Raw genomic sequence first — 25,067 nt, forward strand, 5'->3', positions numbered from 1 at the left:
GGTCCATGAAATTCTCTAGGCAAGAATACTGGAGTGGGTTACCATGCCCTTCTCCAAGGGATCTTCCCCACCCAGGGATCGAACCAAGATTGCTTATACTATTCAGTTAAGATCTGTTTCCAAGATCTTCCTTTGGATTATATCACAATATACTGTCCAATTAATATAAGCTATTTATTGTTCCTTATTATTTTCCCCCTTTTATCATTCTTTCTATAATCATAAACTCAATTAACAATTTAAGATATCTCTGTTATGATATTTTGGTATATCATATATTGGTATATCATATTTATTTGCTTTTCCTACATTATTAAGTCATTGCTTACATTTAATGCTATAATTATTTTATAACAAAGAATTTTTAACTTTCTTAGTTTTAATATAATATCAATTATATTTGTTTCAAAGGCAAAAGTAGCTAATATGCTATTAATCAATTGCTTTGCTGTCATATTATACCTGAATCATTGTCAATTAATTATTAAACTTAGCTTTAGGCTATCTGTAAATCCTGGCATATTATCATTGAGTATTCTGAAAGTTTAGTAAAATTAATTGCTTTTAGTAGCTAGAATAAGCCATTAATTATAAATGCATTGGTAGCTGTAATTATAGGTAAAATTAATAACAACTTAAAAAGCATAGTTGTATTGGGGTTAACATTTTGCTGAAGGGAATATGTAAGCAGTATTGTATTTTTCTTGTTAATGGTAACCTCTTTTGAGATGTTGCTTACACTGGTAGTAATCCAGAAAGGAAAGAAAATATTAAAACCTATTAATCTAATTAGCTATTGACTTTTATTAGTCTTTTAAAAGACCTGGGAAGCTTTTTTTTAAGTTTGATAGCCAACACTTTTTTGCCATGAGTTTATTCATCTTTACCAAACTTTTGTGTCCTTGTTTTTATGAGAAACACACTTGGAAAATAAAGTGGTAATTTTTAAACTTCACTTATATATGCATGTTTTTTGTTAAATCACAGTATCATTGTAAATGGCGTAGTTCATCTCTTTAATTTGGTCAGTTAATGCCATTTCAAAATATTATTTCCATGTTTCTTACTTTGAATTTTGTTAAACAAAATTAACTTGATTTTGTTTAATCTCTGGAATTTATTTTTACTTTAAGAACATAAAGCTCCAAAAAGTTAGTGTGGAAATTTTCATTATTTTACTGTATTGAGGATGAGTTATTTTAAAAATTTTAATGTTTTCCACTCCTGAATAACCAGTTTTGATCTCTTTCAACTAGGAAAATAATTTTAAAATCTGTTCTCATTTCTGTTGTTTTTTCATTTTATTGATGAGCAAAAGTTTGTTAGGAGAAAAAGATTTATAAATGACAGTAATTCTTCGGAAGGGCCAAGAGGTATGTGCTTAAAGCCTCAATCATTCCTTAAGAGTCACTGATTTATGTAATTATGGATTAAGCTGTGATCATGTTTTTTTTCCTTTGCCAATATTAAACTGTCATAATGTCACATTTTCATAGGGTCATGAAGTATGCTAGTAAATATTTTAGCTACCAATTTGATTTTTAGATTTGACAGTTGTCATGATGGGAACCTCTCATTAGAACACATATGGCTTAAAGTGGTATATCCCAATTTTAGCACAAGAAAGTATATAAAACAGTGTGTCCAACTTCTGTCAGCTTGTGTCCCTATGGCACAAGGTGCAGGCCTGCTTTAAAGTTTCAGCCAGGACTATTAGAAGCAGCAATCTCTTACCTTTCTCATTTTTGAAGATTTTTAAAGTATTGGACCCAGAGGAACAAAGCACTCTATTAGCTATATTAAATTTTCTTCTCCCAGAAAGTTCTTATGGTCTTAACTCACTGTCTTATTTTAAAATCTGTTTCAACCTAAATAGAACCAAATCATTTCTGAATTCTCTTTTTTAAACAGCATTATCCTTCACACAGGAACTTCTGATTTTATCTTTTAAGCTGTGAGCTAAAGGCTTCTGTGTGACAGGTCAGAAACTTACATTTTCTTAAAATAATCCAGTTTTTTCAAGTAGCACATCCTCTAATTGGACATTTCTTTGAAACTTTATGAGATCATTAACTCTTGATTATTTGAATCAGTTTTAAAATTCTTATTAGTGTAAAATGTATCAGTATTGCTTTGCTTATCAGTTCTATTTTAATTGAACCCACTCACCCATAAACTTTTTATCAGCTAGCAATTTATATAATCTTAGGGAGACCAGGAGATTTTTAGAAAATAAAAGACTTTTTTGCCTTATTCCCAACCTAGGGTCATATTTCAGATTAACATGTAAAATGGATAACTTTCTCCATGGCTGTCCCTGAGTGAAATTGTGAGCTAGGCAGAATTTGTCTGGAGTTCCATTTGCTTCCTTACTCTCCTGTTCCTGGTCAAATTCCCTTGTCAGCTTCCGTGATCTCTAAATTGTTTTAAATGTGTCTGCTGCCGAGGTTCCTTGGTACAGCAAAGAGTACTGAGTTTGGAGTCAAGAGATAAAATCTGGGCCTGGCTTCCCCGCCTTTAAGGCATACTAGTTTTTTGATATTACCTACATCTCACACACTGAGCTAACATACAGCTGGTATGTGTCAGCTCAGTAGTTCAGTTTTTAAAACATGAGGTACTCTCCTAGCTGTTAGTACGTGGCTGCTACTCCCAGTCCCCGGGATGCCCTTCCTGGGGTCCTTCTTCTCCCACTTCTCCCTCATCCAGCAGCTAAAGGTTTAAGGCCTAACTGGTGGCCATCTTAGTCGGCCCCACCAGCCTTCCCTTGTAATTTGCCAGAATACCTGCCCATGCCCACTACCAAGGGAGGCCATATGTGGGCACCAGCAGAGGGCTACTGCAGGACTTGCCGGCCAGCTAGCCAGTCCCTGAAATAGGAACCGTAATAACAACAAAGAAATTTTTTAAAAAACCTTTTTAGTACATATTTAAAATCCTTAAGCTAATTGCTTTTATTATTGATCTGTAATGAATGATGATTTACAGCAAATACTAATCTAAGCTTTGTTCTAGCTGTACAGCATATTTGAAACCAATTCCCTAGTCCTCCCAAGTCATCTTCATTGCCTTTCGTTTAAAAAACCCAATCCTCTTGCAAAACTGAATATATCATCAATCAATGTGCTCCATAGGACCATTTATGCTCAATTTTAACCCAAAGCATCTTCAGCTACTAAAAATACTTGATTAAAAAGGTACAACTGAGTATAAGTGTGAATATTTCTACTGCTGCAAAATAAAAAGAGGATTTAATTTAGTAACAAAGCTGACAAGTTAGTTTCTTTTCCTTTCAACTAATCCTTTAGAGCAAACCAGGTTTCATTCTTATCAAGGACAAAACTATTCCTAATCTGCAGAACATATTTGTTAAGTACTCTGCATTTATTTCACTTGTATGATTTATTTTGTGAAATACAAGTAAAGAACATACAGTAGCTCAAAGTAACAGATGAGTGGTGAAGACTGGAGCATTTTGTTAACTGTTGTTATCTTAACCTTTCTTTAAAGCTAGTGGTTATGCGTTTGTATAATGACACATCCCTATTGTGAATATTCAGACTGAAGTTTGTTCTCCTTTCCTGAGAATGTTGCCATGATCATGCCTTGAAGAAATTTACTAAGAGCTGCACATTGTTTAAAAGTGATTTCTTGGGTTTTTGTTTTTCCTGACTTATTTTCCTAGACTGATCCCGTTGAGAACACATATGTACGGAATCCGAACGTCAAGTTTTACATCCAGTCAAGGTCCACCTCTCCTTCCACATCTAGTGAAGCTGAGCCAGTTAAGGTGCCTCATTGGAGCAGTCTTGCTCCTCAACTTTTCACTTGTGTCAGGAAAGAGGGACTTGCAAAAACAAGTGAAATCTGACTCTCCTCCTTTTAACAAATGTTTTGTGTAATAAATCACAGTATATTGGAGATCATTACATTTGACTGATAATATAGATAAGATTATGAAACTGAAGTAAAAAATGGTCCCCCCCCATTTCAACCTGAATAAGAATTTTATTTAATTTTAAAGTAGTCTATATTTTAAGTGGAGAGCTATACTGAACAGAGGACAGAGTCATACGAATTTTGGGATTATCAGATAAAACTAGAGATACATGGCATTCTCATACATGGTGCCATTCTCATATTTTAATTCTAATAAATCTAATGAAGATACGACATGACTGTTCCTTCATAAGCAGAACTTAAAACTGCCACTGCTGGCAATTCAGTAGTTTATTCTAATTGTTAATCAGCAATAGGTATGCAGCTAAATCATGCCTTTTAATAATGCAAAAATAGTTTTGTGTTTGCACCTTAAGTAAGTAAATGATTTTAAACAGCCAGTTAGTCAGTTTTCTCAGCAGAGGTCTTTTTCTCAACGAGTCAGAAGGCTGTATTATCCCTCAGTGAGTGCCGTCCTGACTCATGCAGTTCTGGTTATTTACTCAAGCATGGCAGTTCTGACCAAGCATGCCTCCCGCTTGGTCTTCAGAGCTGTGTCTGGCATTCCAGGTGAAGCAGAGAGTGCCCTTTGGAAAGCTGTCTGAAGGGAAGTCTGAGGTGTAGTCAGATTCTAACTTGATTTTCTTTCCAACCCCATGGTGTATACTACCTCAGGCAGGTTAAGCTGATGACACCGTCTGATTTTTTAGATTATCATTGTTTTAATATTTTGAGTTTATGCATTTTATCTTAATGTTAAAATATTTCAAGCATACAGAAAATAATATTACAACCACCCACATAACCACCACCCACACATTTAAGATGTGTAAACATTTTGCTCCGAAATTTATATTAAAAAGAAAGAAAATATTCCAAACAGTTGAAACATCCTACCCTATACCATTCCCCCTCAACTTTCCCAGTCGTATCTGAATAACCTGAAATTGAGGTACGCCTTCTCTTCCTTACTTTTACATGTTTATTTCATTTGTATTCATAAATAATAATAGTGTTTGTTATATATTTAAATTTTACACAGAGGTCATCTGCATCATATAAAGATACATGTCCACTTAGTTCATTCATTGTAACTATTGCATTGTATCTCATTGTATGAATATACCACAATTATTTATCCATTCTCCTGTTGTTGGATATTTAGGTTGTTTCCAAGTTTTGTTATTACAATTCATGCTGAAGTGAACATCCTAACAGCTGTCCGCTTTTGCAAATGTGCAGAGTTTGTTTAGCATATATACCTAGAAGTGGAATTATTGCATTGTGTAGAATATGCATTTTCAGCTTTAACTAGATCTTGTCAAATTATTTTCCACAGTGGTTGGACCAGTTTTCACTCCCACCAGCAGTGTGTGTGAGTGAGTTCCTCTATTTCCCCACATTCTTCCAACCCTTTGTACTGTCAGACATTAACTTTTATCTATTTGATGGGTATTAAGTGGCATTTTTGTTTTAATTTGCACTTCTCCGATTTCAAGTGTTATTCAACATCTTTTTATGTGTTATTGACCATTGGTGATTTGCCTGTTCATGTCTTTTGTCTGTTGTTCTATTGAATTATTTTTCCAGTTGTTTTGTTCTCTATGTATTCTGGATACTAATTCCTAGCTGGCTATATGCGTGGCAAATATTTTCTTCCAGTCTGTGGCTTATTTAAAATTTTTATTTTTTATATCTTTTTGTCTTGCAACAGTTTTTATTTTAATGTAGCTATATTTATCAATTTTTTTCTTTTATGACTTCTGCTTTTTGTCTTTTTAAAAACAGTTCTTCCCTATGCAGCAGTTATAAAGATTATCTTCCATATTTTCTTCTAAAAGTTTTTAAATTTTGCTTTTACATGTTTAGGACTTTAAACAAACTAAAGGTATTATGAGAAATGGGGTACTAATCTATTTTTCTCATATGAACAACCAGCTCTCCTACATTTCCTCTATTGATTTGTAAAGCTATCTCTGCTTTTTATATAAATGGATCTGTCTGGGGATTCTCTATTCTCTTTTATTGTTCTTTTTGTCTATTTCTGCACCAATGTCACATTGTCTTATTGTAGCCTTAAAATAATTCCTGATGCCTGTTATGATCAGCCACTCCCAAGTACCTTGTTCCTTTACTTCTTGACCCTTTAGTTTTATATATGATTTTTAGGTTCAGCATGTAGGTTCCATGTAAAGCTTTTGATTGAATTTAAATTTATAGATTATCTAAGGAGAATTCATCTCTTTGTGGTATTGAGCCTTTTTGTCTATAAACAATGTCTAGGTACTCTTTTATATCCTTCAATAAAGTTTCATTATTTTCTTCATGAATATGCTCCAAATTGCTTGTTAGATTTGTTCCTAGATACTGTAAAGTTTTTATTGCTATGGTGAATGGGATCTTTTAAAAATGTTTTCTAAACTAGGTGTTGCTATTCTCTATGAATTCTGTTGATCTTGGATTCGGCACCCCTAGTTCACTCCTTTTAATTCTGAGTACTTCTCTTGGACTTTCTGTGTAAATTCAAGTGACAGTTCTGTTTCCTGGGAATTTTTCTTTATTAGCTTTCAAAAACACTTTTGTTTTCCTCTCTGTTATGTCATTTTTTTAAAGAAAAATATTAAGTTTAATACATTTTTCAAGCTTGAAATTAGAACTAAACTCACAATTAAATAGAAAACTCTGAGAAGCCCACCTAAATTCCATTTTAAGGCTATCATGTGTATAAAATATTTGGGTTTTGGAGCTTATATCGTAACAGAGACAAAAAGGGACCATTCATATTTTCTGTTAATATTTTAGAATATTCTGTAACTTTATACAAAGCTAGCTTTTTCCTCTTGCTTAGCATCCTAGAGGAAGTCATTCTATGTGTATTTTTTTTATACTTTGCTAATAAGTCATCTCTCTTTTTTCCACAATAGCATCCAGTAAAATCCTTTCATTCAAAGAAATATCTTAATAGAAATACTGCATAAAGTAAAGATATAACTTGTAGTTAAATTTCTGTCAGTTCTGAATTTCAATCATGTTAAATAATCTAACTCCCTTCTTAGAACTTACTTTCTTCACAAAATCCCACTAATCATTCCATCAATCAGTATATCTCTATATCTGTCTCACAGGTGCTCGCTCACTGTCTCTTAATCTCTGCACACAAACACACAAATCCACAGAATTGTATTCCATATGTGTAATATGCATTCTATATATAGAAGTCAAAGGAGTTAAAGGATTCTTCTAAATATTTTTATTATAAATCTTGATAAAAACTCTTTCAGATGTTTTATAGAATTAATTTTTAGTTGAACTTGAAAATTAAAATTAATATTCTCATTTTTATGTATATGAGATGCTATGACTTTCTTGTGTTCATCTATAGATTCTCTTTACAACTTATTTTTAAATTTCCAGACTGAAGTAGCTTTTACAAATTGAACAAATATTAATGTTTTATTTGTAGATATTACAGACAGAATTTAAATTATCAACAGTAAGAATTTTAGTTCCTTGAGATAATTTTTCCTTATTGCTATTTTGTTTGGCTATACTTACATTTATTTTTAATGTGATGTCTGAAATAGATGGAGTGTTTTATGACATTTATTTCCTCTTTTCCCCTGGATTCAGACTGTAGACTCTACTCCACTTCCAGTTCACACACCAACCTTAAGGAAAAAGGGAGGCCCTGGTTCAACTGGCTTTCCACCAAAGGTATTCAATCTAGTTATAAGCATGGTGTGTTCTAAAAAAAAAAAAAGAGAGAGAATGGGTTTCTTCTGCTTTTTGTATTTGCCATGATTTTTACTACTGGTTTCCTCAAAATTGCAAACATAAAAGCTGAGAAAGAGAATAAATTCTATATGACTGGAAATAATCACCACTGAGAAAGGTAGGACAAACATGCAAATTGTTTTGCTTTATTTCCATCTTTTTCAATTCACTGTTTTGAAGTCTTAGTATGGAGTGAGCATATACCATCTAACCCAATCATCTTATTCCTTAAAAAAAGGAATTCCTTAAAAAAATTTTAACACAGATCCATAAAGAGATGCTTACTGCTGTTTATGTTAGCAGAGTTGGAAATAGGAGAAAGATAGGTAAAATATGGCTGAAGTGTAACAAAATCGCATTTATATAAATAACCAACACCCAAAAATATCTAATTCATAAGGATATATACATATCCAAGGACCTGTGTAGATCACATTAGATTGAGTGATTGATTTCATGGGGAAAGACTGACAGTGAATCATCAGGAATGAATTTTTTTTTTTAAAGTAAGGCCAAATAAAATGAGAGGACCCTCCACGAAGCTCTGGTGATAATATTTCATGGACTGAATATTAACTCAATTTTTGTACATCTATTGTCCCTCTCCACAAAATAAAAGTTACTTCATGATTTCTAAAAGATTGAATCTACAATTATCCCAATATAAAAGTATTTAAAAAGAAAAAAGGTTATTTAAAAAATACTTAAGAAAGGTTTGCTCCAGATAAAGTCGCCTTTACTTGTCTTGTATAGTGTTGAATCCTAACTATGTACAACCACCAGTTTGTAAGTTTACAGAAAGGATTGGCTCTTCTTTGTTCTCACACCTTTTATTAAAAGTATTTTACCTTATCCATTGAGTAGCTTGAAGTCTGCAGCACTGACAAAATTGGAATGAAAAGAACACTTCATATCCACCTCTTTAAGTTTTGCAGTTACAGTTATTTCTCATTTTACTCCAAATTACTGTATAACCTAAAATTAATGTGTTCATGCTTTAGGTTTAATGCCTCTTTTACTAGACTTTTTTTTTTCTCTTCCTCCTGCTACCTTTTGTGGAAGTATTAGAAATCAGATATTGACCAGAAGATAAGAAAGGGGATATTAGAAAGATCCAGAAGCCAAGTAGTCTAGAACTTAGGACTGAATAGACCCTCGTCTAGAGTCAGACACCACTGAAGCAACTTAGCATGAGTGCATGTTATATATTATACTGTCCTTAGCGGAGAAGGCAATGGCACCCCACTCCAGTACTCTTGCCTGGAAAATCCCATGGACGGAGGAGCCTGGTAGGCTGCAGTCCATGGGGTCGCTAAGAGTCGAACACGACTGAGCGACTTCCCTTTCACTTTTTCACTTTCATGCATTGGAGAAGGAAATGGCAACCCACTCCAGTGTTCTTGCCTGGAGAATCCCAGGGACAGCGGAGCCTGGTGGGCTTCTGTCTATGGGGTCGCACAGAGTCGGACACGACTGAAGTGACTTAGCAGCAGCAGCATCCTTAGTTAGAATTAGTGAAACATGGGCCTTTTTTATCTTTAGTAATAAATAATGTCTATGTCTTACAGTTTAACCAGCACCTGCCACTTGATCACTTAAAATTAATGTTCTGCTAAAACATTGTTTATATTTCCTACTGTTGCATACTCAGTTAAAATTATGATATTCTGAGTAGATCTCTGGAGAAAAAGTGTATAATAAATATGTTTTTTAAGTAATTTTTGAATAGTGTGAAGTAACACTATTAAATTTGCCACTGGTACAGTTATTTTAATTACTGTCATTTTAAACATGTCTTCTTATCTTTCGGAAAAAGAAAAAGGGACAAAGTTAATTACCTTGAGTAGTTGACTTTTCTTTCGCTGTATTAAAAGCCTTCAGAACAAATTAGTAACAAACTGAATTGTTTCATTAATACATTTTGAACAAATGAAAAAGTTATCAGCATTAGAAAATTTACTCTAATAGTTCCTAAAAGTGCAAAAAACTAAGAATAAAATCAGTATACAGGAGAAATGTTGAGCAAAAATTGATGTGATGTTAACAAATTAGGTATTTTTCACAGGCGTGGAGGTTCTTAGTGTTGATCTAACTATGTCTTACGACCTCTGATTTTTTTTTAAGATCATATTTTTCATTTACATGTTTTTGAATAGTTAAACTTTGAAAGATGGCAGATTCAGATCTGGGCTTGACTTTTAACTCTACCAGTAACTAACTATTCATCAGGAACTTACTTAATCTCTCTGAGTCTCACTTTCTTCATCTGTATAAAGAAATATACCTATCTTCCCAGAGGCATTGTCTCCATTAAATGAGATGATAGTACTGGCACAATATCTGCACTTTTTTGACCAGCAACATACAGGAATTATAAAGCCAGTAGAAAGATAGTCTGTATTCTACTTAAAATAAAGTCAAATCCCAGTGCTGCTTTGAAACTAGGTCCCAAGGAACTTCTAAAATAGATTGGTTTGAGGTTGGACCAGAACTCATGACTGCTTTAAATGCTGGGTTTTCAGTGTATCTCTGGAATAATACATGTGTATTTTTATCTGCTCAAGTGTGATACTGCCTGCTTCCAAGGGAGGAAACATATTTGTTAAACATATTTGTTCTTGGTCCCAGAAAATCAAATATGTGATTTATAGCAGGGACAAGAGTTTTAAATTACTCTTTGTCTTTCATAAAAAGGTATAAAAGCCCATTTCTTTTTTTATATAGGTGTAAATATGGAAACTTTTACCCAACTCATTGCCAAAGAGCAATCTGAGAAATTACAAAAGCCCTGAAGTCAAAATTTGTGGGGAGGAAAAAATACTACAATTTATTTTATAACTTTTTAAGTGGCATTCAAGAGCAATTGATTATCATTTAACTTCTTACATTATCTTTAGAGTACTCCAGCTCAATATAGTCTAATAAAAATATTTGAAGTGTATTAATTATAGAAAGAAATTAGACAATATTCTAATTTCTAACTAGAAATCATTATAGCAGCTGGTGTGTTCACAGAGGTTCACATTATGGAAATCCTTTAAATGATCCATGTGTATGTTTTTATCAATTTGTTTTGCAGCGCAAGACTCATCAGTTTTTTGTCAAATCTTTTACTACTCCTACCAAGTGTCATCAGTGTACCTCTTTGATGGTGGGTTTGATAAGACAAGGCTGTTCTTGTGAAGGTAAGAATTAAACAGTAAGAAAATGTGACTTTAGAGTCCTAACGTTTACTCCCTAAATTGTAATCAGAAAACTTTATTCTCTTTAAAAGGTATATAAATGTTTATTTATTTGACTTAATCATTTGCTTTTCCTTGCATAATAAACTGAGCACCTTGCTAAAGTCTGTTGAATATTGGAAACTAGACAGATAGTTCCTAGAAGCATGTTCCAGGGGAGACATATTTATGTTGCATTCACCTTTGTTTCATTATTCAGGTGAACCTGTGGTCCCCCAAATGGAAACCTATGTGACAAAATAGGTGAAAGTTATTCTCAAATCTATTCATTTAATTTTACTCTTGCTTAGTTTGTTAGAGAAGTCACTATTAAGTAAACAATGCAGTATCTTTTTAGAAATATTAACTGTCTGCTATAATGCCTCAAAAGATATTTTATTCCTAATGTTAGTAGCAGAGGTTTTCCCCCACCATTCATTGATTCATCCATCACATGCTTGCAGAATGCCTGCTCTGTGCTTTTAGGCACTGGGGATACAGTGTTCTATGTTTGGCTAGTTCTCACAACTCATGTAGAAGATCCAGATTGCATTATCCTAACTAGTCTGTTAGATGCTTGGATTTAGAACAAAAGAAAATGGGCAGGCATGAGAAATAAGAGATTTGAGAATTATGAATATGTGAAGTGATGAATATGAATAATGTTTTCCAAGGAAAACATGGAGTGAAAAAGAGAGTAAGTGTGAGGACTGAGCCTTGGGAAACATAATTAAGGGGAGGTAAAAGATAAAGATAACAAAATAATCTGAGAATGAATAAGCTCTGTCATTGACTAGGAAGATGGGTCAAAAGTCAACAGGAAGAATTTGTACAGTTTTTAAGCCTTGTCTCATTGTGAAACTTAGCGAGTACTTATAAATGTGACTTTTTTAATCTGTTCATCAAAAAGAATCCTGGGCAACTCCGTGGCTTTGGGTCCCTTGTCATTTTTTTATGAATCAGAATCATTTGCAATTCTGTAGTAGGAATTTTTGAGATCTTTCCAACTCTCTTCCTTTCTCAGGTCCCATGCCATGAAATTGGGCCTGTCTTTCTTCAGACTCTTTGAAACTATAAAGACACTATAAAACAGTGGGGACACATTAGACTATGCCCAGGCTTTCATAAATGTTGTATAATGTGGTTATAGCCTGTCAAGATTCCTGTCATTTTAAGTCTTCTTGCTTGGTTGAAATTAGATCCAGTATAAGGCAGTAATTTTGTTGTTTCCATTACCTGATGCAGGTGAGATTTTTTTGCTTAGTAAAACAAATTATAACTTGTTAGATGCTCTACTTAGAAGTGAATGAGCTGTCTTTCAGAAGATGGATAGTTTTTGATAGTTAATGCTAGTCCCTCTTCCTTCTTTGTTGGTTTTTTATCCATTTTGATATTCAGTTCATTTCCCCATGTGTATGTGTTCCCACGATGCTATCGCTTCAGTTCCACTTTTATTCTTTCAAAATATTCTCCAGGATCCCCCTTAGAGTAGGAATTCTCTGAACAGATATTCTTAGTCTGTCACCCCTCCAAACAAGCTTGTTCTTTTTAAATATTTTAACCTTTAATTCTCAACCAACCAAGTCTCAATGGAAAAGAGTTTATTTTTATTTATCTCAGGTTCACCATGTAAGTATCAAGAGGTCTCATGGCTGTACTGTTGGTAGTAATGTACACAGGCTCTGAGCCAGACTGCCTGGGTTTGAATTCCAGCAGTGTCACTTATGAGTTCTGTGACCCAGGCAAAGTCATATGTAAATGGTGGTGTTGTACCTTGCTTAGATTATTGCAGATTATTGCAAAAAATTAAAAATACCCAAGAAAGTTAACTATTATTATTATCTTAGTAGTAGTTTAAATAGATATAATAATATTAACAACTCCTAAAATTTAAATACCTTTTTAATCATTGAGCAATTTAAATTTCAAGTAAAATTTGCCAGATATTGCAGAGATGTCAGGTAATTTAATGTCCATCAGTGATTCCTGCAAGAGAAATTTCAAAGTACCCAGCTGCAGTGAGATGAAGTTAGAACTCCAGAAGCTGCTTTTTTAGGAATTCAGTTTAAAACAGTCATTTTATTCTCAAGATTAGATTTTTTGCCATTTATTTGCCTCTCATTTTGATCACTAATGTTAACACAGAACAATAATATTACAGTAATGAAAAGAAGTATTTACTATTTCTCACTGAAAGTCTTACCTATGAGCCAATGAATCAGCTCCCCAAATGACAAAAACAGTTTAAAATAAAACCAGAGATAAGCATTCATCTAACATGGCACTTTGCCTATAATGAGTGCTCAGTGAATGTTCTCTTTGTAAAGATGAATTTTTCTTGAACACTGTTTCTTTTCTCCCCTCCTAAAGTGTGTGGATTTTCATGTCACATAACTTGTGTAAACAAAGCTCCGACTGCTTGTCCAGTTCCTCCTGAACAGACAAAAGGTCCTCTGGGTATAGATCCACAGAAAGGAATAGGAACGGCATATGAAGGGCATGTCAGGGTGAGTATGGTTAGGTTACATTTAGACTCATCTTTTAAGGTTTATTAATGAATACAGAAAAGTCGATCACCTTACAGACATAGTCCTTGACTGAAAATTCGGCAAATAAAATTCACCTAACAATTTTATTTCATTCAGAGAAATGATTTGAAAACAAAAACCTGGCTTAATAAATTCCAAAGTGTCTCAAAATTTTCTATTCTGTCCCTGTAGCGTAATGATCAGATGTTTAAATCTCCTTAAAGGAGTCTGTAGCACTTAGTCTTGCCAGAGAGGTGGTATATGCTTATGAAGTATGAGATATTGTCAAGACGTAATTTTACTTATAATCTTGAATAATATTTAAAGTATACACTGCCTTTCATGCTATTACCAAATTTGGCTTTTCTGCAACTTAGAAGTCTATGAATGTTATTTTAATGAATTACTAGAGAAAATTAAAATGGTACTGTTAAAAATTTTGCAAAATCAAATGTCATTCCATATTTGAAGAGGGTGTTGTCACACTTGCTCATGTTATTAATAATATATGTGTTCCATCTGCTACTTTACCAACCACAGTGGAAGACTTAAAATGTGTATGTTGTCTTAGGTTTTCACCCTGCAGTTACGTATGTAATTAAAGGGGTTCTGATTGACATTTCAGTTCTGGTTGTTTTGCTTGTTTGTTTGCCTAAGATCCCTAAGCCAGCTGGAGTGAAGAAAGGATGGCAAAGAGCACTGGCTGTAGTTTGTGACTTCAAGCTCTTTCTGTACGATATTGCTGAAGGAAAGGCATCTCAGCCCAGTGTTGTAGTCAGTCAAGTGATTGACATGAGGTACGTTTGCAGAGATGAAAATATTTGTGGCTTTGCAACACAGAAATACAAAGTGTATGATTTTTCTTCTGATTATATTGCCATCTTTTTATTTAAATCTAATTTCACAGTAATTTTCTCATTTACTAATACTGCAGTCATAACATAATTACAAATAGGAAATATGGTAGAGTTTTAGAACAGGTTGATGTGCATGTGTGTGCATGTTGGGTCTGGGGGTCTGGGAAAAGAAGTTAATGCTTGAAAACCAAAAGACCAGTTAAAGGCTTCTGGGGTACTGGAGGTCTAATGTATAATGTCTACATCATCACCTAAAGCAAAGGCTTCAGTATAATTTCAGTGTGAGGAAAGGAAATAAAAATCTCAAAATCAGACAGGCTCTTGGAATATAAAATGAAGCAGTGAACATTTGAGTTAAATACATCTCTTCAATGTTTCTGGTCTCATTTTCAGACTCCCTCTTCTACTTAACCCCTTCTTGTGACTCCAGGCATTCTCCCTCAGTGATCTTATTTACTTCTGTAGCTTCAACCATCACCTCCTCTTTGATGACTCCCAAACATATGTCTCCAGATCAGTGCTCAAAACTAGAATTTCCAGTTCTGGCTCACATAAGCATTTCATACCAGCATCTCAAATACATTATCTTCCCCATACATGTGAAATAGAAAGAAATACATTTCTTTATATGCAAGAAACTTTAAAATATTAGCAAGGAAAATTTGACAGCACCTGCTAAGGAACCAAATATAGAAAGATAGGGAGAAGAATCATAGATAAGACTAAAATGTCAAGTCTTCAAGACCAAGAGAATGATGGTACCAATAACCAAATTAAGGAAATCACAAGGAATAGATTATTGTGGAAGGGATCTGTCTGAGAATTTCCTAAGGAACAGTAAAATGTCAGATAAGCTGTGTTGAGGCCACTTGACATGTATTATCAGAGCAAAGAGGGGACAGTCTGCTGGAGAGCCTGGAGACCTACTAGGATCCAAATCCACGTGTCCGGTACTTACTGGCATTGTGACACTGAGTAAGCCAGAAAAGATTTCTAACTCTTGTGTAATGTGGCACTGTTAAATTATACCTGATAAATTACTTTTGGCACTATCAGTTACAAAAAGAGAAAATTGAAAAATTTTAAAAATTCAGTTTGCATGTTCTGTGCAATTAAATTTTGAGGATTGCTTCATATGTGTTATTTAGATGCACACCCAAAACCACACACACATACCCACATATGCTAACTTTTAATGTTTCACTTTTCCTTCAGGGATGAAGAATTTTCTGTGAGTTCAGTCTTGGCTTCTGATGTTATTCATGCAAGTCGAAAAGATATACCCTGTATATTTAGAGTAAGTCTGTGTGTTATAATTTGATCACTGAATTATTTGCTTTTAAAAACTAAATGTTTTTCCTCTCTCTTTAGATCACAAACTTCTTGGAATATAACCAAATCTTACAGACAATTTGTGCAAAGTAAACACTGAATTAGTAAAAGACCAATAGGAAGCTTGAATATATGGTTTCTAAAATAGGTTTCATCTTAGATAATATTTTTGAGTCACAATTCAACTTTCAGAGAAGTACTACCGCAAGAAGAATTAAAAAGTGTGAGATTTCTCAATTTTTTAAAAAAAATCAAAGTTTCATTAAGATCTTGTTTACAAGTTAGAATGTTTCAGTTCTATAGCTCTGTAATAACCACTCCAAAACTTACTGGCTTATTTATTTTTCATCGTTCTGTGGGTCAGTTCTTCTGGTGTCGACTGGAGAGTCACTTATATGGCTGCATTCAGCTCATTTGGGGCTGAAATAGCCAAAACGACCTTCCTTTCACATCTGAGGCCTTGGTTCTGGCTGTTAGCCCTGGTACTTGGCTGGTCTCTGGGCCACCGCAGTTCTCTTTGTGGACTCTCTCCATGTGGTTTCTAATCATTCACTAGTCTGGCTGAGTTCTCCGTGACTGGCTTCCAAGAGAGGAGAAGAAGCTGCCAGGCCTTTTAAGGACCAGGCTCAAAACAGGCACAATAACCCTTCTACATTCTGTTGGCCAAAGCAAGTCATGAGGTCATCCCAGACATAAGAGAAGGGGAAATAGACTGCATTTTTAGATAAGAGTGAAAATCCGTAGGAAAAATTGTTGGTAGACATCTTTGGAGGCTGTCTAACACAGTGCAGTCTCAAATTGATGAGTTAAGATAATGGAGGTTTTAAAAAAAGGACTATATTCTATGCCTGTATGCTTAGTACAAGTATGTATCTTTTATCTAAGACCATAGCTAGTCTCTCAGTTCCCAGACCGAAAACTGTTCTCTCTCCAGCTACCAAGGGAACCTACAGAGGCACACTTATCTTACCTGATTCTAATTGTGGGATTTTATTATCTCTGTTGCTTAAATTACTTTTAATAAAGGATCCATATATACATAAATTAAGTATTCTGATTATAGTGTCATTGTATAGTGATAAACCTTCATTTAAATATTAGTTCAAGTGGTCTTCTCTAAGTTATTGTTATGAAGTAACAGAATCTAAGTATTTCTGAGCATTTTTTACTTTTTTAAAATGAGTTGAAAATCAGTACTGTGTAGTGCTTATGAGGATTTCAGTCTGTCTGTGTGCCCTCGGAGAAATTAATTTCTCTGCATCACGATTTTTTCCATATATAAAATCAAAATATGGTAACAATACCTATCTTGTAAAGATATTGATGGACTTCCCAGGTGGCACAGTGGTAAAGAATTCACCTGCCAATTCAGGAGATGTGGGTTCAATCCCTGAGTCGGGAAGATCCCCTGGAGTAGAAAATGGCCACCCACTTCAGTATTTTCGCCTGGAGAAAGATGTTAATAGAGTTAAATGAGTTAATACTTATAAAGTGCTTTGATCAATGTCCAGTGCTCAGTTATTACTCAATAAATGTCAGTGACTGTTGTTAAATGACTGTGTAATGAGTCTTTTGTGATATATTCTAGCACTCTGTAGCAAAGAAAATACAAATGACACTAACATTATGAATAACTAAACTCTATTAAAGGTATCACTTAATGAATGCTCATTTGCTGGCTAATGCAAAGCAAACTAGCATAAGCATAAAACTGGCTTAAAAAGATGGCTGACTTAAAAGAGGTCAAGATGTTTCTAATATCATGAATTTTGATTAAATTGTTCTAGGTCACAGCTTCCCAACTCTCAGCATCTAGTAACAAATGTTCCATCCTGATGCTAGCTGATAGTGAAAATGAGAAGAGTAAGTGGGTGGGAGTACTGAGTGAATTGCACAAGATTTTGAAGAAAAACAAATTCAGAGACCGCTCAGTCTATGTTCCCAAAGAGGCTTATGACAGCACTCTGCCCCTCATTAAAACAACCCAGGCAGCTGCAATCATAGGTATGGATTTATAACATTTATCTTGTTAAAATTGTTTATGCCTTGTCAGCAGGGATTGGCTTTAATTAGGAATCCCTGATGTCTGACATAGTATGTGTTATATCACAGATGCTCAATAAATGTTTATTGACTGAATGAGACCGTATTAAAGCTTTATTTCTCAGTAAACAGAAATGAATAAACTTTTCTAATGTGTTTTCCTCTGAAAAAGCAACAGTGCTAAGATTAACCTATTACCAAGTCTATTTTCTCCTTCTGTGACTTAGAAAAAGTTGCTTCTTAATGCGTAAACTGTTTTATAAAGCATAAGTTTCCTAGGTAAAATATAGGTACTAATTACTTTGCAAAGGTTATTGCAAAGTTTAAGTAAGATGAAATTTGTAACAGACTGCTCATATATAAAATACCCTCAAAAATGGCAGCTTCTATGTCTGAAAGTTTAAATTTTTGCCATCTTCTTATGTATACTGCCAACTCTTGTTACTTTCTATTAAATAATGAAAAGTTTGATGAGTAGAGTTCAAATGCCTTTCACAATTTTTCCCTCTTCAAATGAGAAATGGAACTGGATCCAGGGTGCTGACAAACTAGAGGTTTTTTTCACCTTTTATTGAATAAACATTTCTTTATTTTTGTAAGCATTGATAGAAATTATCTTCTAGTGATTATTCTATTAAAAAAGACATGAGATAATATTTACTACAGTAATCTGAAAGGAAATTTAATTGTGTAAATTATTGCTATATTTTAATTATTTTTATTTCAGTTTTTTTGTACCATATTTCTTTATCTGTTTTATACTGTGAGTTTTATATAGGTTTTCACCTAATAAAAATATTTTATATTTATGTCTTGTATAGATCATGAAAGAATAGCTTTGGGGAATGAAGAAGGGTTATTTGTTGTGCATGTCACCAAAGATGGTAAGAGGAAATATTGTGGAGAAAATATTATTGATAGAAAATTATAAACTATAGATTTTAAACTCTAAAATGAACAGGCTTTGTTCTTATTTATTCTGTAATTGAAATTTTCCAGACCTAATTTGATACATTTATAAATCAAAAGATAATTTTTTAAATTTCTATAATCCTCTTGAGTTCCAAAATGTCCATGTATATTTTCTTTCTTGTGTCATTTTGTTTAACAGTTCTGCTGTATAAACTCAGACTGCGTTTCTAAAGACAGTACGTGAAAGAAAAACACAACTCAATTTTTCCACTGTTCTAATGGTACTAGAAGCAGTAACAGCCACTGAAATGTGTTTGTTGTTGAGTTCTTTTATTCCACAAGTTAATACAAAGATTTTTTTCTAGAGAGAAATTAAATACTAGGTGAAATAAAAAAGGAACCCATTTAATTTAGCATTCCTGGATGCTTCTAAATTAAGTCTTTATTTTATTTTATTATTTTTTTCCATTTATTTTTATTAGTTGGAGGCTAATTACTTTACAATATTGTAGTGGTTTTTGCCATACACTGACATGAATCAGCCATGGATTTACATGTGTTCCCCATCCCGATCCCCCCTCCCGCCTCCCTCCCCATCCCATCCCTCTGGGTCTTCCCAGTGCACCAGCCCTGAGCACTTGTCTCATGCATCCAACCTGGGCTGGTGATCTGCTTCACCCTTGATAGTATACTTGTTTCAATGCTGTTCTCTCAGAACATCCCACCCTCGCCTTCTCCCACAGACTCCCAAAGTCTGTTCTGTACATCTGTGTCTCTTTTTCTGTTTTGCATATAGGGTTATCATTACCATCTTTTTAAATTCCATATATATGCATTAGTATACTGTATTGGTCTTTATCTTTCTGGCTTACTTCACTCTGTATAATGGGCTCCAGTTCCATCCATCTCATTAGAACTGATTCAAATGAATTCTTTTTAATGGCTGAGTAATATTCCATTGTGTATATGTACCATAGCTTCCTTATCCATTCATCTGCTGATGGGCATCTAGGTTGCTTCCATGTTGCTATTATAAGCAGTGCTCCGATGAACATTGGGGTGCACATGTCTCTTTCAGATCTGGTTTCCTCTGTGTCTATGCCCAGGAGTGGTATTGCTGGGTCATATGGCAGTTCTATTTCCAGTTTTTTAAGGAATCTCCACACTGTTCTCCATAGTGGCTGTACTAGTTTGCATTCCCACCGACAGTGTAAGAGGGTTCCCTTTTCTCCACACCCTCTCCAGCATTTATTGCTTGTAGACTTTTGGATAGCAGCCATTCTGACTGGCATGTAATGGTACCTCATTGAGGTTTTGATTTGCATTTCTCTGATAATGAGTGATGTTGAGCATCTTTTCAGGTGTTTGTTAGCCATCTGTATGTCTTCTTTGGAGAAATGTCTGTTTAGATCTTTGGCCCATTTTTTGATTGGGTCATTTGTTTTTCTGCAATTGAGCTGCAGGAGTTGCTTGTATATTTTTGAGATTAATCCTTTGTTTCTTCATTTGCTATTTCTCCCATTCTGAAGGCTGTCTTTTCACCTTGCTTATAGTTTCCTTTGTTGTGCAAAAGCTTTTAAGTTTCATTAGGTCCCATTTGTTTATTTTTGCTTTCATTTCCAATATTCTGGGAGGTGGGTCATAGAGGATCTTGCTGTGATTTATGTCAGAGAGTGTTTTGCCTATGTTCTCCTCTAGGAGTTTTATAGTTTCTGGTCTTACATTTAGATCTTTAATCCATTTTGAGTTTATTTTTGTGCATGGTGTTAGAGTGTTCTTTCACAAGTGGTTGACCAGTTTTCCCAGCGCCACTTGTTAAAGAGGTTGTCTCGTTGTATATTCTTGCCTCCTTTGTCAAAGATAAGGTGTCCATAGGTACGTGGATTTATCTCTGGGCTTTCTATTTTGTTCCATTGATCTATATTTCTGTCTTTGTGCCAATACCATACTGTCTTGATGACTGTGGCTTTGTAGTAGAGCCTGAAGTCAGGCAGGTTGATTCTTCCAGTTCCATTCTTCTTTCTCAAGATTGCTTTGGCTATTCGAGGTTTTTTGTATTTCCATACAAATTGTGAAATTATTTGTTCTAGTTCTGTGAAGAATACCATTGGTAACTTTGTAGGGATTGTTAATTTGTAACCCAAAGAAATACCTTTAGAGAAATGTGAGTCAGTTTTTAAAAATAGTAACCCCATGGGAAAACTTTAGTAGAATTTGGTGAGAGTGAAAAGATTTTTCTTAAAGATCTGGCATGTTTTATCACATAGAAACTCTTTGCCATGGCTGCCAGAAATCTCAGTGTTAAATTTAATACCTTACTGTAGGTAGGTTAAATTATCTTACAGTAAGTGCAGTTATCTTCCTCTTTCTCCATATGGTTTCTGATATCTTAGTTTTTCTGTGTGTGTATCTCTGTCTTTATTATAAGTTAACATATTCCTTTGAGTATAATTGGGATATGATTAATAAACAAAACATTATTTTGCAGTTGATTCATTATTCTTTCTTTGCATAGAAATTATTAGAGTTGGTGACAATAAGAAGATTCATCAGATTGAACTCATTCCAAATGATCAACTTGTTGCTGTGATCTCAGGACGAAATCGACACGTCCGACTTTTTCCTATGTCAGCTCTGGATGGGCGAGAGACTGATTTTTATAAGCTGGCAGAAACTAAAGGCTGTCAAACAATAACTTCTGGGAAAGTGCGTCATGGAGCTCTTACATGCTTGTGCGTGGCTATGAAAAGGCAGGTCCTCTGTTATGAACTATTTCAGAGCAAGACTCGTCACAGAAAATTTAAGGAAATTCAAGTCCCATACAATGTCCAGTGGATGGCAATCTTCAGTGAGCAACTCTGTGTGGGATTCCAATCTGGATTTCTAAGATATCCTCTGAATGGAGAAGGAAGTCCATACAGTATGCTCCATTCCAATGACCATACACTCTCATTTATTGCACATCAACCAATGGATGCCATCTGTGCGGTTGAAATCTCCAATAAAGAATACCTGCTGTGTTTTAACAGCATTGGAATATACACTGACTGCCAGGGCCGAAGATCTAGGCAACAGGAGCTGATGTGGCCAGCGAATCCTTCATCTTGTTGTAAGTCTTACTTTTGGCTGTCTTACCTTGCTGTCTCTTCCCTTTTCCTTCTACTTCATCTCCTATGTGTATTCATTATAAGTCATCTTTGAGGTTTTTCCTAGGCATTAATTATGTTGGTACAGAAAATAACCATATCTAGTTAACCTCATTAAGGTATGGTTAAGTTAACCATACCTAGTTAAACCATACCTAGGCCAGTGGAGTCAACATTAACAGGAACATAATTAAAGCTAATCCTCTTATGGAATATTTTACTTTGATAGATTTTTAATAACACATATGCTTTTATTTTGGGGAAGGCAATAGCAACCCACTCCAGTCCTCTTGCCTGGACAATCCCATGGACGGAGGAGCCTGGTAGGCTGCAGCTCATGGGGTCGCAAAGAGTTGGACTTGACTGAACAACTTCACTTTCACTTTTCACTTTCATGCATTCTAGAAAGAAACAGCAACCCACTCCAGTGTTCTTGCCTGGAGAATTCCAGGGACGGGGGAGCCTGATGAGCTGCCGTCTATGAGGTCGCACAGAGTCGGACACGACTGAAGCGACATAGCAGCAGCAGCAGCATGCTTTTATTTTGAAATAACCCTAAGGAGTTATGCTCATGGTCCCCCCAGATACAGTGCTTGTGAAGATTAACAGCTCATAAAACTTATCCTAGAGATGTGGTTACCAAGTGAATTATTTAATTGCTTATATAAAGGTACAATGTAGCATTTGAGAAGTGTTATTCAGTTTTACATTTTTATCTAGGTAGGTAGATACTTCAAATTGCATATTGCACTCTTTCAAGGAACATTAAGATATTGATAGATTATCAAATACTTATTATGTGTTATTTTACTGAAAGAGATATAACAGTGAGCAAAATAGACAATCTCAGTCTCACAGAGCATAGAATGCGGTAGAAGGGATTCCTGACAGAACAAGTTGCAGTAAGGTGTAAGTGTTCTGGTAGCCGAAGTACAGAGTTCTGTAGAGGCGCACAGGAGGAGTATCTAATCCAGCAGGTTTTGTTTTTAGTGGAAGATACTTGGAGCATGTTTAAATGCTGAAGGGAACTAGCCGCTAGGGAGCCAGGAAAAGGTTGGCCTTGTGCTAAATATAGGAAACACAGTAAGATTCCCAAGAAGGCCAAAGAGGCTAGAAGTCAGGACACAGGAAGAAGGATATGGAGCAGGATGGGAATTCTTTTCCACTGCAACAAGATAGGAGGAATGGTGGGTATGAGGACTGTCAACTTTAAAAGTTCAGTGTAAGACAAAGTAGGAAAGCCACATATGTTACTACAGAGAAATTAAGAAATCTAGATAAAAAGAAAAATGCTTGTACTCCTACCTAGCCAGACTTAACTATTCTTAATGTTTTGTTTCTTCTGAAATTTATACTGTTTTCTATGGTATCATGTTTAGAACGAATCCTGGTCAGAAAATAATTCAGAGTGTTGTATGAATTGGAATTAGGATAAGAATTGGAATATCTGGCTTTTATTAATAGCGCTGCCAAAAACTCGTGATCTTAGCCTGGGTAATCATTTAGCCTTTGTTTGTGTCACCATTTATTAATGTTCAGTTCATCCATAAGTATATGTTGAGCATTTTTTGTGCCAGATGCTTTACCAGACATTCATAAATGTGAACCTAATTCTTAAGATTTCTCTGCTTTGTAGCTTTGTTTCACTGTCAAGAGCTTAACTACTTGAGGAATCAGTTAATTTAAATGTAATGAAATTCTTTTATAGAACTAGTATTGGGCAAGGGAATATTATACCCCTGTCTTAACAGACTCCTTCTGTATTATGGCCATAAAACCTCTTCATTTATGATTGATGGGGTTTTTACTTCAAAAATGTTTTGATGTGGCTAATCTGTATTGATACTAGAATTTGGTGTGATTCCACTCTACAGTTCCTTAGCATTGATCTTTCAGAATGTTTTGCATTTAACAGTAACAGGTAATCAGCCTACTGTTCTTTCCTTCCTGTCTCTCAGGTTACAATGCACCGTATCTCTCAGTGTACAGTGAAAATGCAGTTGACATCTTTGATGTGAACTCCATGGAATGGATTCAGACTCTCCCACTCAAAAAGGTAATTTAACATTAAAATATGGCCTGGACCTCCTTGCAGCCCAGTGGTTAAGACTACGCACTTCCACTGCAGCGGGCATGGATTCAGTCCCTGGTCAGGGAACTAAGATCCCACATGCCATGTGGTGTGGCCAGAAAAAAAAAGAAACATATGGGCTAAGTGAACAAATGAGTATAAGTGAAACACTATATGACTATTTAGCTATTTTTCACTAATTTAGCATTTTCTATCATATGTAATAATATAAGTGGGAATTTGGGACTTTGCTAAGAGTAAAAAGATAAAAGAAAACTCAAGCTGGTTAATTTTATAGGTAGCTCATCACCATACTATTTTTTTTGCATTTAGTTTCACTATATAAAGTATGATTATTATCATAATGAACAACTATAATACATTCTGTAACTTAAAATGCCAGTGTTACCTTTCACTTTAAGGAACTCTGAAGGAGCATTTCATTTGTAATTTTACTGTTTTTCACATATGGTATGCAGTTTTAATCCTGTGAGGACAAACTTCATGGGCTAGAAAAGTGATTAAAATTAGAACCAAAGCTCAGTTAATAAAGGTTTCACATATTCCTAATAAACTATAATATTTTCCTTTAACATTCCCCCATGATGATATAAATTTTTACCACTATAGAATGTCTATTTTGCAAAAAGTGAAGAAAGATAGTTTCATATATGTAGCATGTGTCATTATTTGAGGGACAGGGTTTAGAGGGAGAGGTAAAAGAAAGTAACCAAGACCTTATTTCAAAATTTGCCCCAATTTTAAACCTTAACAGTGGAAAAAGCTCTTGTAAATACTGCCACATTTTATAAAACAACTAAATATGATCCTTTATTTTGTAAATTCGGACTGGTTACAATTAATTTTCCCTTTTATTTTTACCATGTGAATTTTGAAATATGTACAAAGGAAGCATAATAATAAACTGATCTCTTATGAGCTAACCTCCTAACTTAAGAGCCAGAATATTACCAAAATATCACTGAATCTACCTGTGTATTTTTTATCCTGAATGTTGTGTTCATCATTCCCTTGCTGTTCTTAAAATACAGAATATTTGTATATTTAAATATTTCTAGGCAATATATTGTTCAGTTTTCCTTGTGTTTGAGGTAATAATGAAATGTTGTGTATCATCTTTTGCCTCGCTTTCTTCATGTACTTACTGTGTTTCTAAGATTCATCCATGTTATATTGTACTATATTTTTTTTCATTGCTTTTCACTGCTATAAAATAGTCTCTT

General features: G+C 34.5%; 1 protein-coding gene across 20 annotated transcripts in view; it reads left to right on the forward strand.

The window, feature by feature from the left end:
- CDC42BPA (CDC42 binding protein kinase alpha) overlaps window positions 1-25,067 on the forward strand; it is a 290,294-nt gene that overhangs the window by 244,567 nt on the left and 20,660 nt on the right. For 9 of the 20 annotated variants that reach the window (XM_020915212.2, XM_020915213.2, XM_020915215.2 and 6 more), the window contains 9 exons: window positions 7,570-7,653; window positions 10,793-10,898; window positions 13,305-13,441; window positions 14,120-14,259; window positions 15,535-15,616; window positions 17,439-17,655; window positions 18,516-18,578; window positions 21,122-21,715; window positions 23,711-23,808. In XM_020915212.2, the coding sequence (XP_020770871.1) occupies window positions 7,570-7,653; window positions 10,793-10,898; window positions 13,305-13,441; window positions 14,120-14,259; window positions 15,535-15,616; window positions 17,439-17,655; window positions 18,516-18,578; window positions 21,122-21,715; window positions 23,711-23,808 (1,521 nt within the window). Of the gene's footprint in view, window positions 1-3,685; window positions 3,791-5,278; window positions 5,315-7,569; window positions 7,654-10,792; window positions 10,899-13,304; window positions 13,442-14,119; window positions 14,260-15,534; window positions 15,617-17,438; window positions 17,656-18,515; window positions 18,579-21,121; window positions 21,716-23,710; window positions 23,809-25,067 lie in introns of all 20 variants that reach the window. The other 11 variants (XM_020915209.2, XM_020915219.2, XM_020915210.2 and 8 more) reach the window with 2 other exon arrangements.

This window comes from Odocoileus virginianus, chromosome 11, assembly GCF_023699985.2.
Source record: "Odocoileus virginianus isolate 20LAN1187 ecotype Illinois chromosome 11, Ovbor_1.2, whole genome shotgun sequence".
In the NCBI taxonomy this organism is placed as follows: Eukaryota; Metazoa; Chordata; class Mammalia; order Artiodactyla; family Cervidae; genus Odocoileus; species Odocoileus virginianus.